This window comes from Homalodisca vitripennis, unplaced genomic scaffold, assembly GCF_021130785.1.
Source record: "Homalodisca vitripennis isolate AUS2020 unplaced genomic scaffold, UT_GWSS_2.1 ScUCBcl_10141;HRSCAF=18890, whole genome shotgun sequence".
In the NCBI taxonomy this organism is placed as follows: Eukaryota; Metazoa; Arthropoda; class Insecta; order Hemiptera; family Cicadellidae; genus Homalodisca; species Homalodisca vitripennis.
In genome coordinates, this window is record NW_025786253.1 from 1 (window position 1) to 13,944 (window position 13,944).

At 32.0% G+C, this 13,944-nt stretch overlaps 1 protein-coding gene across 1 annotated transcript; it reads left to right on the plus strand.

The window, feature by feature from the left end:
• Nucleotides 1-7,332: 7,332 nt before the first annotated feature.
• LOC124374792 (ras-related GTP-binding protein C-like) lies at nt 7,333-13,011 on the plus strand. Its single transcript, XM_046832943.1, has 3 exons — nt 7,333-7,454; nt 8,985-9,133; nt 12,264-13,011. Exons 1-3 carry the CDS (start codon nt 7,333-7,335, stop codon nt 12,380-12,382), a joined length of 390 nt encoding a protein of 129 aa, XP_046688899.1. The 3' UTR covers nt 12,383-13,011.
• The last annotated feature ends 933 nt before the right edge of the window (nt 13,012-13,944 follow it).

Genomic DNA, 13,944 nt, shown 5'->3' on the forward strand with positions numbered 1-13,944 from the left:
GTAATATTGAAGTTCAAGTCCAGGAATGTGGCTTGTTTAAACTGCCAAACGTCTTTTGTGTGTGGTTCGGTAATTGTAGAGTAAAATTTAACTTCCAAATCCAGTGACGTCATAAGATGTGGGTTGGTGTGTCAAAACTACCCATGTAGTGACGGCACGTAAGAAACTCGTGTAGGTTTTTTTAATTACTGATCGACAAATTTTGAATATGTATTATATAAAACATTTAACAGCCTAGGAAGTGGCAATGCTAAACTTCCACAGTGGCAAGCTCTTTTTGGGCCACTTTTTATTCCAGAGTTTTTTTAAAAAATTCACACACCAACTAAAATATATTTTTTACATTACTCTAACCTAGGTCATGTTTGGCCATACTGAATTTCTTCGGGAAAGAGTTGAAATTTTTCATATTATGACCAAAATAAAATGATTTCTTTGAAACCTTGAATTTGACTTAATTCATGTGAAGAAACCAAAAAATTTTAGATTGACCAAACTAAAATAATTATTGTAACGTTTGACACTTTGTAAAAAATAAACAAACACATAGTTACAGAAAAATCCAGTATATAGCAAAAGGTAGAAACATATAATTACCTACAAATAAACAAAGCAGAGGAAAAGGTTTTGAACAATTTAAACAAAATAAATTTTTAAATTTTAAAAATTAAAAAATTTTGCAACGAAAAAAAAGCAAAAAAAGGTTATTGTTGTTGATACTGGTAAGAAAACAACCTAAATGCTGTAGAAATCTTTGCATACTATATTTTACTTTATGTAGAGAAATAGTTTTTCTACAAATCTACCAGATCAGTTTTTATTACAGTAAATTATATTATTTTTAGTTTTTATGTTTGTTGGATCAAACTTGAAAATGGAAAATTTTGTAACCCAGGAAAACCAGTGAATAAACAAACTAACACAAGATTGTAAAAAACAATGCCAAATTTATTACATAGCCAAAAAGATAGACAATGGTTATAATAATAAAGAAAATATATAGCTATATGTACAAGCCAAGAGGAAACGAAACAGTCACGTAGGCATACTCCAGCTAGTTTTGCCGCATACCGCGGGTGAAAACTTTAGGGTATTATTTCAGTTAGTACCATTGATTTATTTCATCGTAATGTTGATGATACAATACTCAAATGTATTTGAAATTTAGTGGTGAACGCAAACCTGTGTGCAAAACTAGGCGTAAAAATAATTATCCGGTTTTGCCTAGCAATAAGCAGCAATGTGAGGCGACTGTCTAAGACGTCGCTTGCCCACGTCACGGCGGCGTAAAATAGATACGTCTCCAGACGTTGCTTGCCACTGTAGAGGTTAAACCATGTGGCTTCGTTTTCCCAATACAAGCGAGAGAGTGTCCTTCCCGATATGAACAGCTCACCAAAGAAAGAGGGCTGGGCATTCGCACGAGCCAGTGATGGGGTTGACATCACCAGAAGTCATGAGTTCATTTTCTGACGACCCCAAAGTACCACATTTGAATTTATTTATGCATGTCTAATACTGCTTATAAATTTTGAATATCTTTAGTAGCTATTAATTATTAATTCAAAATTATTTCCAATGTAAATGTGACTTATCTTTGTCGTTATTAATTATCTTTAATCCTTCACATGTGGATTCAGTGTTACTTAATGAACCCCTGTATTTCCGCTTATCGGATCTTGCCGCGAACTATTTGAAAAATTGAATTATGAATTGAACTAATCTGTTACACAAGACTTTGAGTAAAACCCATGTTAGGTCAGATTAGTTTTAACTATTATTAGTTAGGTCAAGTTATAAACCTTTTAAAGGTGAGGGCGAGGGCTGTAATGAAAAAGATAGAAATGTGTGATAAATGGTGATAGACTCTTTTAAAGAATGAAGGACAAATATTTTATGATGCACAACAACCTGGACAGCCTACAATGATCATCAATGAACGACTGGACACAAAAAGTTGATGAGGAAAAATTCGCTCAAACACCAAAACAAGCCGCCATAAACAGGCACTTCACTATTGACGAACTTCATAATGTTAACATATATTCAAAACATTGGTAACCAACCAGAAGAAGAATTAATATGTTTAGTGTTTTGCTGCAAGCAACGAAAAAATTAGAAGAGAATGAAACATAAGGAAAGTTTTTGGAGAAAAATTTAAACACAACACCTATCAAACAGAAAAACAATAGTGACGGATCTATCCAGTCCATGGGAAAATTCTGACCTGAAAGGAAATGAACCCAGTTCAAGCTAGGAAATCTTCACAGGGTTATTTTTTAGCGAAAACACTCGACAAGTTAGAAGAGAGGTGGAAACCCTACAGCACAATAGTAATAATAAACTCAAGACTACAAAAAAGAAAGAAAATAAGAAAACTGAAAAATATTTCACCATAATGTTAGACCGTTTTTTATCAATATTAACATAGAGTTAGTAAATGATTTTCTACAAGTCAATGTACCTTGATGGTCGGCATCCTAACTGAACATACAGGAAGGTCTATCAGAAAACCTAAACTACCTTAAACCACCATAATTAACTGGAATACATCCTTATTGAGTAAGGAGTTACAATCTATGGTGTGACAAGATCTTGAAACAAACAATGCTGTCAGTTCCACTAAAACGGAGCACGTCACAGCAAAATCTTGTATGTGAGGCTGTCCCTCAGTTAAATTATCAATAAATAAAACAGTAAATTTTTTCTAAATTTATCCAAAAAACCTGATAACGATTTTAATATTGCCACCTAGATTCACTGGAACAAAACCTTCATTTATGAAACACCAACATGGAAATGGTACTGTCATTGTTAATGGAGAGACATTAATATAGACAGAAGTTATTCATAAAAAAGAAGGAAACAGTATTAAAACGTTTTATGGACATAAGATACATCAAAAGACTCCTTTTCTCCCCAACTGTAATTACTGTACATCACATAGCGCTTACATCTATTACAACTTGGTCATGCGCAATCTTACAAGCAAGAGGAAATTAATGTGTGTTGTTCCCTTAGATATTTTCATTGCTGATCATACTGGGCAGCCTCTGTACAGTTGTAATGCCCAGCCGTTGAGTAAAATCCTTACCGACAGACAAAAATATATGTTAACTATGATTTCAGAATTAATATAGTATATATTTAGTTGGTCACCTAATTTTTATCCATTTTAAAAGAAATTCATTTTCTAAATAATAATAGTTAATTTGACCCGTCACCCAAACTAAGTAATTTAAGGTTTGAGGCCCAGAAACTGGAATTGAATATTTATTGCAATAGAAATAGTACAAAGTTATGGAGCTTGGAATTGTGCAGCTAGCCTCCACCTTCGTTGCACTGCTGATACAAAGATTGCCTGAACTCCATGGCTTTAGTTAGCCTCTCACACAGGCCTAGTCCTTTTGATTGGCCACGGTCCCCCGCTGAGGCGGATGGACCGCCGGGCTTTGAACCTGCTGATGCGGTTGATCGTCAGTCAGCGTTTTCAAAAAATTATATGTAGTTAACATCTCCGGTTCCGCGTCCTCTCTATCTATGTAGTTAATGTAACATTGGTTTAAAAATCATCTTTCTAAATTTAATTTGTTTCTAAAAGTATTACTTGTATTTATATTCGTAGCATGAATTTAAAAACCGATTGTATTAGAGAGTAAAGATTCTAAATTAAACTTATTTAATCAAATCCAATCGGCCTCCACGTGAGTTAGTTCTTTTAACCTGATGTCTATAAGCATCGGAAGTATCTGATTGATTCTTTAAAGAGAGGTTTCAGTGGAGTTTAACACAGTGTCGGTTGTAAGAAATATCTAACACTTATAATCTCATTCCAACCATTCAAGTATATTGAGATTTTGGTGGGCTTCCTTAGTAGTAACTTTTAGTTACGTGTTTCTAGAGACTGTTGGGCAATTAAAAGAAAACTATTTCAATCAATATTTTTTAGGACTTAAAATCATTTCCAAATTAATTAAATGCATCGCAACATATTACTGCTACTGTTACAGATCACTGTTTCATCTGTATGTACAGACATTTGTAGTGGTATAAATATGCTCTTTACTTATCAACATATAATATTGTGAATTTGGTAAAGTATTTATTACAATCGAGGTTGAAACAAAATTAGTATTTGATAGCCTGACATAACCATCATATTGAGTTCTAGACTGGGGAGTCGTTGTTCAAAAATATTTTACGTGGAAGAAATTACATGTATTTCCAAAGCATCGGGTTTGGTAAGGGGATTGTAAGCGAACATTACCTATTTTGAGTGAGTAAATAGAAAAAGAGGTGGAATGAAATGCAGAGAGCGACATGGTAAATAAAAGATTGTTATATTCTTCTAGATATGTTCAGTCACCAAAAGCAAATATACAGGTGATTAGATGACTTAATTATTAGTCGGTCTAATGCAATGGTGGTGCATATTTCGTAGTTTGAAAGGGGAATTTTGTAGTTTGCTATACTCCTACACTTTGAATGTATCTGTATTGAGAGCCAGATTGATTAAGGAAACACTGCTTTTACTGAACCTAAGTTGAAAATTCATAGCTATTACAAATTACTGAAAACTGTTTATAAAAACAACTACATTACTAAGAAAATAATACAAAATTGTCTAACTTAACCCTTTGAACGCCGATATAAATTTTGTATTTTTTTACGCTCATTTAAGGTTAAAAAATTAAAATGAAAATTCCTTAAAGCTATTTTTTTTTATTCATTCCTAATGACTAATAACACACAACAAAAAATATAATAAGTTTTTACAAGAATGTAATACTTGCATTAAAATAATCACATTTTTTTTCATAATAATGGAATATTTCAATAAAAATCAAATTCAGGTTACAGAGTAATCAAATAGGCCCTACATGTGATGAAAAATATTAAAACTATGTACAAGGATAAGAAAACAAATAAAGTGTAACATGCTGATCTTGATTAGTTTATAAGTTCATAATAAGCACTAGAAAACGTAGCATTCCAAACTTTAGCAACAAAATCGTCATAATCAGAATCGTCTGGGTGATGAGCCTTAATTACACAACAGAAAAGAAACAATAAAAACTTGATTATAACACCTAAAACATGGTAACAATAACTTCTTACAACTGTTTGTATAAGGAATGACAACGCAAGAACACTTCGCAAAGGCACAATGCGTACTCCATTGACAGTCTGTAATGGCGGATAGTATTGTCATCGGCGTACAGACGGGAGTGGGATAACAGCTGCCAGCAACAAAACAATTTATTATTTACCTACTGCGGCCAGCTGACAGCTGCAACTAGATTATTTTGGTCAAGCCAGTACATTACTTAGTATTGTGGTATATATTGAGCTTGTAAATTTCAAAAACAGTAATAAAATATATTTTATCAATTGGCGGATTATTTTGTCTTCGGCGTTTATAAGACCTAAAGACATCGCAGATTATTCCGTCTACGGCGTGCTAAGGGTTAATAGCCAATTCAGTTAAAATTAATTGTTATGTAATAATTTTTATTTCATTTAAGCTGAATAGAAATTTTTAAGACAACTTTGGATACTTACTGCCATGTAATTTGTAATAATATTACAAATAATAAACTGGTCATACATATTATTTGTTAGTTTAAAATATTTATTTGCTTGTAGTAAAAACAATGTTTTTTTTTCAGAATTCAGCTATTGAGAAGGCATTTCTATTTTGATGTCGTTTCAAAGATTTACATTGCCACGGACTCATCGCCTGTGGATATGCAAAGCTACGAATTATGCTGTGATATGATCGATGTAGTCATTGATGTTTCAGGGATTTTATGGGTAATTATGTAGCTTTATTACTCACTTATTTCAAATTATCAAATATTATGTTTTAACGTTCTATATGAACCCTGACCCTAGACTATCGATCAAAATTCTGGTAGATATTGATTTTATCAAAGAATTTACTGATCAGCATGGAATGACTATCTGAAAAACAGATTGACAAAAGACAGTTCACTAAAATTTGTATTCATGCAAGACCTAATGTCATCAGTATTTTGAAAGAATGTTAAAATACAGTTGTTGGTAAATGTTTGATCGAAGAGGATAGGGTCCAGTTCAGTGTTCAGTTAACTTTGTTTACAATGACAGAAAAGATAGAACCCAGGAGTCTCACTGAAACACAGTTCACAGCGAGATCTGATGGCCAGACCGGGGAACTGCAATTAGCGAAATCAGCATATACATGTCACTTGCGAACTCTATTAACTAGTTCTTAATCTCAGTGAGACGTCTGGGTTTAGATTGTCTTGTTACTTTGTTAGTGGTTAATTTAACCTAAAAATGACAAAACATTTTTAGAATCTGATTAAGCTTAGAATTGACAATTAAATCACTATGTATGTGCGTATAAGGACTTTGCAAGCTCAACCCTTCTAACTTTGCCTTCTTATTCATGGTTTTATTGACAAATAGCTTTAAAACTTTAAATATTTGCAACAAAAGTACATTTTTCTTGTAATTGTAATTTTTTTTCACCTTCATTGAACAAAGTTTATGACAACAACTTTAAAAGAAAGAACTGCCTTCGGCAAAAAATGTTTTAGTTGTTCACTAAAAATTTCAGTGTGGCCAAATAGTTGAATATTTTGTCTAGTTTATGGTATTACAGTAGAATCTCTCATATCCGGCCTCGGTTTTACCACACCTCGGTTTATCCGGCCACTTCCCGGAGCCAACATCGAAATTTATTTCCCATGGCTTACAGACGTGCAGTTGGACGCATTAGTCCTCCCACGACTCTTGCGTTATCTTGGTGTATCTGTTTGTTTACATTTTCCTGTGTTTACTTTTCAGTAGCTGTGTTGTCCTCAGTTGAGCTAGTAGGTTTAACCTCTAAACAGTTCGTTGATTATTTCTAGTGCGGTTAGTACAGTACAGTACAATTGTTTTGTTTCGTCAAGTGTTGTGTATTGTGTTGCAGTATTGATAAAGGCGAATCTGTGGCGCAAAATATGTAGTGAACTAAACGTGGGAAAGAGCACGGTTAATGACTGGCGTCGTAATCGAAAAACATTGATGGACTATTGTACACAAATAGAGAGTGAAAAGGTTTTATCCGAACAGCGGTATTTGAGAAAAACTGCCAGTGATATGGTTTATGACGCTTTGTGGCTTTGGTTTTTACAAGAGAGAAGAAGGGGCACCTCCTTTTTTAGGAACAGCTTTAAAAGAGAAGGCTATGATTTTACATACAAAATTGGGAGTAAACACTGAGTTCGTAGCCAGTAATGGCTGGCTAGACCGCTAGAAAAAAAGACATGGAGTTACATTTGTAAATATTTGCGGGAGAAAATGTCAGCAGATGCACCATCGGCGAGTGAATTTGTGGTCAAACTGGAAAAGATGATACAACAAGAGAAGCATGTCCCAGATCAGGACTATAACATCAACGAGACCGGGCTGAATTTCAAAAGGTTGCCACAAAAGACATTCTCTGTTGGGATGATTCAAGTTCAGCTACAGGGTTTAAACTAAACAAAGGGCTTATAATGGTTGCCCTGTGTTGAAATGCATCTGGGGAGCATAAACTCCCACTTTTGTCATCGGTAAATCCAAGAAACCCAGAGCCTTCAAACACATAAAATGTTTCTGCTCTTCCTGTGGTTTATCGTGCCCAGAAGTCAGCGTGGATGGACTCATACATCTTTATTGACTGGTTCATAAACGAATTCATTCCTAAAGTCAAGAAATTCTTAAAGGAGCATAAGTTGCCAGAAAAAGCTATTTTAGTGCTTGATAATGCTGAAACCCATCCCCATGAACTAGAGTGTGGAAGATGCTCCCGGAATAATATTGATTTTTCTACCTGCCAATGTCACAAGTCTTATCCAACCTATTGACCAGGGTGTAATCGAATGTAATGTATGTTAATTATTAACCACTTTTTCTTAAATTTTTTATTCGTTTTACAAACGTGTGTATTTTTATAAAAAATAATCCCAAAGGAGACTTAAACACTACTTTTGCCTATATTGTATTAATTACATATTATTATTAGGTATAAATTATCTTTTTTATAATAGGTTGGTTTACTCCGGCCGAATCGTTATCCGGCCAGGGGCTCGGTCCCGTGGTGGCCGGATATTAGGGGTTCTACTGTATATGAGAAAATTAAAGTTTATGGTTATAAATAGTTATATTTACAGGATATTGAAACAATGTGCTGATTTTTGACAGAATCCAATAAAACATGAGTGCACATGTCAATGTTTTTTAATAAGTATAAAAATATAATTTCATACAATTAAAATATAGTATTATTATGAATAATGGAGTTAGATTATGATATTTTAGTGTAGTTTGGTTAAGCAGTCATGCAAACAATGATCTAAATCAAACTAAATTCCGAAAATAATATTTTGTACTTATGAATCCATATGATATCACTCATTAATAACAAAACACTAATAAATGACTGTGTACTTGATCTACACTACTAACATTTAAAAAACATAAGCTAGAGATAACAGTGCAGTAGACTTAAAACGTACAAATCAAATTGTCGATTTGTCTCCGAAGACTCTCTGTTTATTTAGAAGTCATGAAAATATTCAACCAGTACAAATGTTACAAGAGAAATACTAGCATTAGAAAGCAGTATAGACAGATAGTTTTGATTAACTGAGGATAATTCTCATGAGTCTTTTTCATTTTTAATACATTATTTACAGAATTACTGTTAGCATTGTTTGAGGAAATGTTTTAGTGTGATATTCATTCCCTCTGGTTTCACCTAATAATTAAATGAAGGTCGTGGTTGTCACTTAAGTGAAATAAACTCAAACTATGTAATATTGGCAAATTGTTATGTTTCTCTGAATCATTGTACATAATGAAGGAATATTTTTGAAAGAAATTTATTTTTCATACTTAACCTGTTAAGAATTTGTTTTAATAGTTGCAGGAAATACTGCAAGATTTTATGAAACATATGTTTTTCCTAGGCTTCAAGAGGATCCGGACTCTCCTGCATTCGACAGTCAAAGCTCAAGTCTGATCAAACTCAACAATGGCACAATCCTTTATTTAAGAGAAGTCAACCGCTTCCTAGCTCTAGTCTGCATATTAAGAGAGGATAACTTTGATAAACAAGGTAATTATTTAGAAAACAATATAATATTTGTAAAACATACAACTAATAGTCAACGGAAACATATAGGAAAGTTTTTTATTAAAGAGTGTGTTAAATTAATATTTTCAAATTGCATTAGTTTGTGTCAAGGGCTTTAAGATTAACACTGTAGTTCTAATCTTGGTTTTATTATGGAAATAATAGCCTGTGCTGCATAATTTGGTAAATTTTCAGATCTTTTCTTTAAGTTCTCTAAATATAATTGAAAAATTGAAACTCTTGTATTCCTCTTTAAAATTATATGTAATTTCATAATTATTCCTTGTTATTAATCTTAAAACTTCATCCTATAAAATATTATATACGTGGAAGTGACTTTGTGTGTTTTGCTTTCACACGTAAAAATTCAACATTTTACATGGAATATTCTTTGGTAGGTCCTTGTTATGAATATAGGCTTATTCTTAACTATCATACGCTTAAATTGAAGGATGGCCCGTGGAGGATGTCATAGAAATATTAAATGTAAGCATGGGTCAAGTGATACCTAATTTTAAAGAGCTCAGTTAGTAGAGTTGAATGCCACAAACCGTATGTCAAAAGATTGATCGAATCAAATATGGCGGCATGTAGAAGAAAACAAGTAACTGACCTGCTATTGGTGAATTCCTGTTTATGTTTTCCCCGGACATAGGCTTATCACTTAAACAGGATTTGGTAACATGCCTTATTACTCCACATTTGTCAATGTTTAGACTAGTAACTGACTGCTATTGGTGAATTCCTGTTTCTGTTTTCCCCGGACATAGCTTATCACTTAAACAGGATTTGGTAACATGCCTTATTACTCACATTTGTCAATGTTTAGACTAGTAACTGACTGCTATTGTGAATTCCTGTTTCTGTTTTCCCCGGACATAGCTTATCACTTAAACAGGATTTGGTAACATGCCTTATTACTCACATTTGTCAATGTTTAGACTAGTAACTGACTGCTATTGGTGAATTCCTGTTTCTGTTTTCCCCGGACATAGCTTATCACTTAAACAGGCCTTGGTAACATGCCTTATTACTCACATTTGTCAATGTTTAGACAAAAAACTTTATTTTTCTATTGGAAGTTAAAGCTTGATGTATTAAAACTACAGTTTTAAATTATGGAGAAAATCCTAATGTATATAATATACAACAGAATTAATCAGCTGTCAACCTGTTAAGAACATGTTAAAAACTACATTGTATTTTTGTAGACATAAGGTTATGGTGATTTAGTATTGTTCTGTTAAAATGTCATTCTGTGATTGAAATGTCTCTCAGTGAAATGGAAAGAATTAATTTACTTATGATGAGGATAGGGTGAACAGTACGGTCTGAAAAAGTTTGTCATTTGTTTAACAACACATTTCCCAACAGACCACCGATATTGAATTCTGCTGTATTAAAAACAGTAAAACGTTTTGAGCAGAGTGGCAGCATTAAAGATCTTCCAAGAAGTGATAGATCCTTTCTGCTACTTAATGGAGATAAAGCTTTAGAAATACTTCAAACATTTATCGAAAAGCTTACATCATCTATAAGAAATGCCTGTTTCTTATCACGATGTAAGTCTTTATTCAGTGCTGAAAGTGTTAAAGAAAAACTCATATAATAACCCGTATGAGATTAAATTAGTCCAGGAGCTTTCAGAGGACAATTTTGACTGAAGACTCGAATTCTGTGAAGTAATTATGATTAAGTGTGACCAATTACCTAACTTTTTAGCTAATGTTGTGTCATTTAATGAAGCCACCTTTACTCTTAATATATAATCTTCCAGTCTTTCGAGGACATACACGTGTGTCAAAATTCACCTTTCTAGGGACAACTGTATATTATTTAAGATATAGTTTTTTCTAGGGATTTCAACCCCATTTCATCCCTTATGGCTGTTTGTCATTCATATCTGTTGAAAGCATAAGACATTTGCTTGCCAAATTTCATCGTTGTAACGACATCAAGAAGTTAAAAAAACCATTTTTTTTTTTGTTCCAGGGGTTTCAAACCTATTTAAACACTTATGGATGTTTGATCTTAATGAAAGTGCTTTACTCTTTCTATTTAAGTCATGAGGTATATGTTGTATCAAATTTTAAACTTTTGTGATATAGGGAAGTTGAAGAATTAGTGATTTGTCGAAGTGAGTAAGGGCTTTGCGTTTATATAAGGTGTCCCGTAACTCTCTGGACAAAGTGCTCAGGGTCAAGACAAACATATTTCACCATATGAACATAGGTCTCTGATGCTTAGTTTCCCATATGTTTTGCATTGTCTGTATGAGTTTTTTTATAAAAAAATAATATCTTAAAAACTAATAAATTTTTATACCGAATTTGGCTCAAATGAACAAGGCCAGTTACTAAAAAAACGTATTTTTCAGTATTTTCAAAATGGTGGCTATTAAAACTTTTAATACTTTGAACATCTTAAAAACTAACATTTTTTATCAAGCATTGCAAGAATAACAGTTTTTAGAGGATTTTATGACAAATCTAATGACCAAAAAAATGATTTAAATTAAATAATAAATAATTTATTTAGAGCAGATTTACTGTGACAAGCCATAGCCCACATAGAAGTTCTCTGCAAATAGCCAACAATACAATAACTGAATAAACGGCCATGTCTTGTCACAGTAAATCTTCTCTAAATCAGTTATTATTTTATTATTCGATTTAAATCATTTTGGTATTATTAGATTTGTGAAAAACCCCTCTAAAAACTGTTATTCTTGCAATTTGTGAGAATAACCGCTAGTTTTTAAGATATCCAAAGTTTAAAGGTTTTAATGGCTGCCATTTTGAAAAATACTAAAGATAATTTCATGGTATTCTTTTCGGTGACTGGTCTTGTTATCATAAAGCAGTTGAGTAAAAAATTGGTAGAATTTAATTTATATTTTTTTAAGATACTAACTTTTTTTATAAAAAATACATACAGACAGACAGACAGATGGTAAACTAAGCATCAGAGACCAAATGTCCAAATGGTGAAATATGTTTGTCTTGTCATGAGCAATAATGTGGTATACCTTTGTTCAGAGAGTTACGGAACACCCTGTATAGAGATTTTTATGTTTATGCCGGCACAGAGATACTAATAAACAATTGTACAGGTGTGATCGACTACAACTTTCTGTGTTTCCGAGAGGCCATCCAACAAGTGTTTGAACTGCGCAAAGCCATCTCGAGCAACATTATTTTAAATAACCACACCGAAGCCATCACCTCATAGTGGATTTTTGCTTCAATCTACTTCATATTCATTTGTTAATATGTATGATTGATATTTCTTACTGTAAAGGATCAATTGTATATAATAGTTATTTTTTTACTGTAAAATATAACTGTATGTGTATCTGTATAAAGGAATATTGTAATCTATCATAAAGTTTTGTAATATATACATCAGAAAATGATTTCAAATCATTGTTATTTAGTGTGAAATGTTATAATAGCTATTAAAGAATAACGGGTTCATTAAAACATAATATTTTATAAATGTGATTGATCGTTTAATGGATATCAGTCCAGTGTAACAAATGTAGTTAAAATAATAATATTGTTATCTGTACATTATCATTCATTCAAAATGCTATATATATTTTGATTGATCATGGTTCTCATATGTTGAATAATGGAATTAATTGGATCAGTGGAATTACTCGACTGTGTTCCAGTTTAAGTGCCTATTAATGAGTTTGTTTTATGTATATTTTGAGTATTATTTAAATGCATGTTGTTCCTATTTAAGTTGGTTCTTGTCTAAAACACTTTTATATTTGTTACAGTGTTAAATAATAAACCAGCGTAAATATACTTGATTTGAATTGGTCTAAATAAATACAAGCAATTATATTATTATTTGTTTTTGTTTTCTATTCATATTTTATTATGTATTTGTATTTTTAGATGAGTTTCAATTTATCCTCTGTTGTATAAAATATACAAAACACTACTTTATCGTAATTTATAGAGTTTGTGTTTGGCAGAACAAAATTATACAGTGACCCCTTCAGAAATGTGGTAATTTTTCTCAGAAAAGTGTGGTAATATTTACCAATACGGATTATTATTCTTGACAGTGGCAAAATATAATGATCCATATGATATTACATAGACTTTGATCAAATATATTTCTGATTCCCTGTAAGAGGTTATGAACGATATAATGCGATATCATAAAAAAAACTTCTAGGATATATTGAAGAGATAAAAATAAGATAATATTTATAATTTTGGAACTACTTTGAAAAAAATGGATATTTTTCCAATTAGCTCTCTTTTTTGATACAGTAAAACACCATGAGTAATGCGTATCTCTTAGTTAGATCTCCCAACACATAGCAGCACAAGAATGCAAAGTTATTTCCTTATTATTATTCTCCCAGCTGTATAGATGTTAGATCTATAGGCTTTCCAATTTTAAACAAGATTTTCTTGGAAAGAGAAAAATTGTGTACCCAAAATATGTAAGTAATTAAAATTTTCTTTTTTATGCACAATCTCACAGTAAAGCCAAATTTGATAGTGGTGGTAATTTATTTTGTTGCATGAATAATGTTTATATAAAAAAAATTTTCATAGAAACATTTTTTAACATTTTGGATTTTTTATTGCCCAAAATTTAACTCTGCAGTACTTAAAACTTGGAAACGTATCTTCAATGTAACAACCATAAATCAATTTTGTAGCTGCTACTTCAAAAATTGTTTAGTTTTAACAATGAAGGGCTCAGTATTTTTAAACTGATTATAAAATGATTGCATATCTATTTTTACAGAGGATATGGAAAGT

What these genes read in the sequence shown, in the direction of transcription:
- LOC124374792 (XM_046832943.1), top strand. Translation starts at nt 7,333, where the DNA reads ATGTCAGCAGATGCACCATCGGCGAGTGAATTTGTGGTCAAACTGGAA. An exon ending in ACCGGGCTGAATTTCAAAAG is followed by an intron (nt 7,455 to 8,984) that starts GTTGCCACAAAA and finishes TGTTTTTCCTAG; the next exon opens with GCTTCAAGAGGATCCGGACT. An exon ending in GGATAACTTTGATAAACAAG is followed by an intron (nt 9,134 to 12,263) that starts GTAATTATTTAG and finishes ACAATTGTACAG; the next exon opens with GTGTGATCGACTACAACTTT.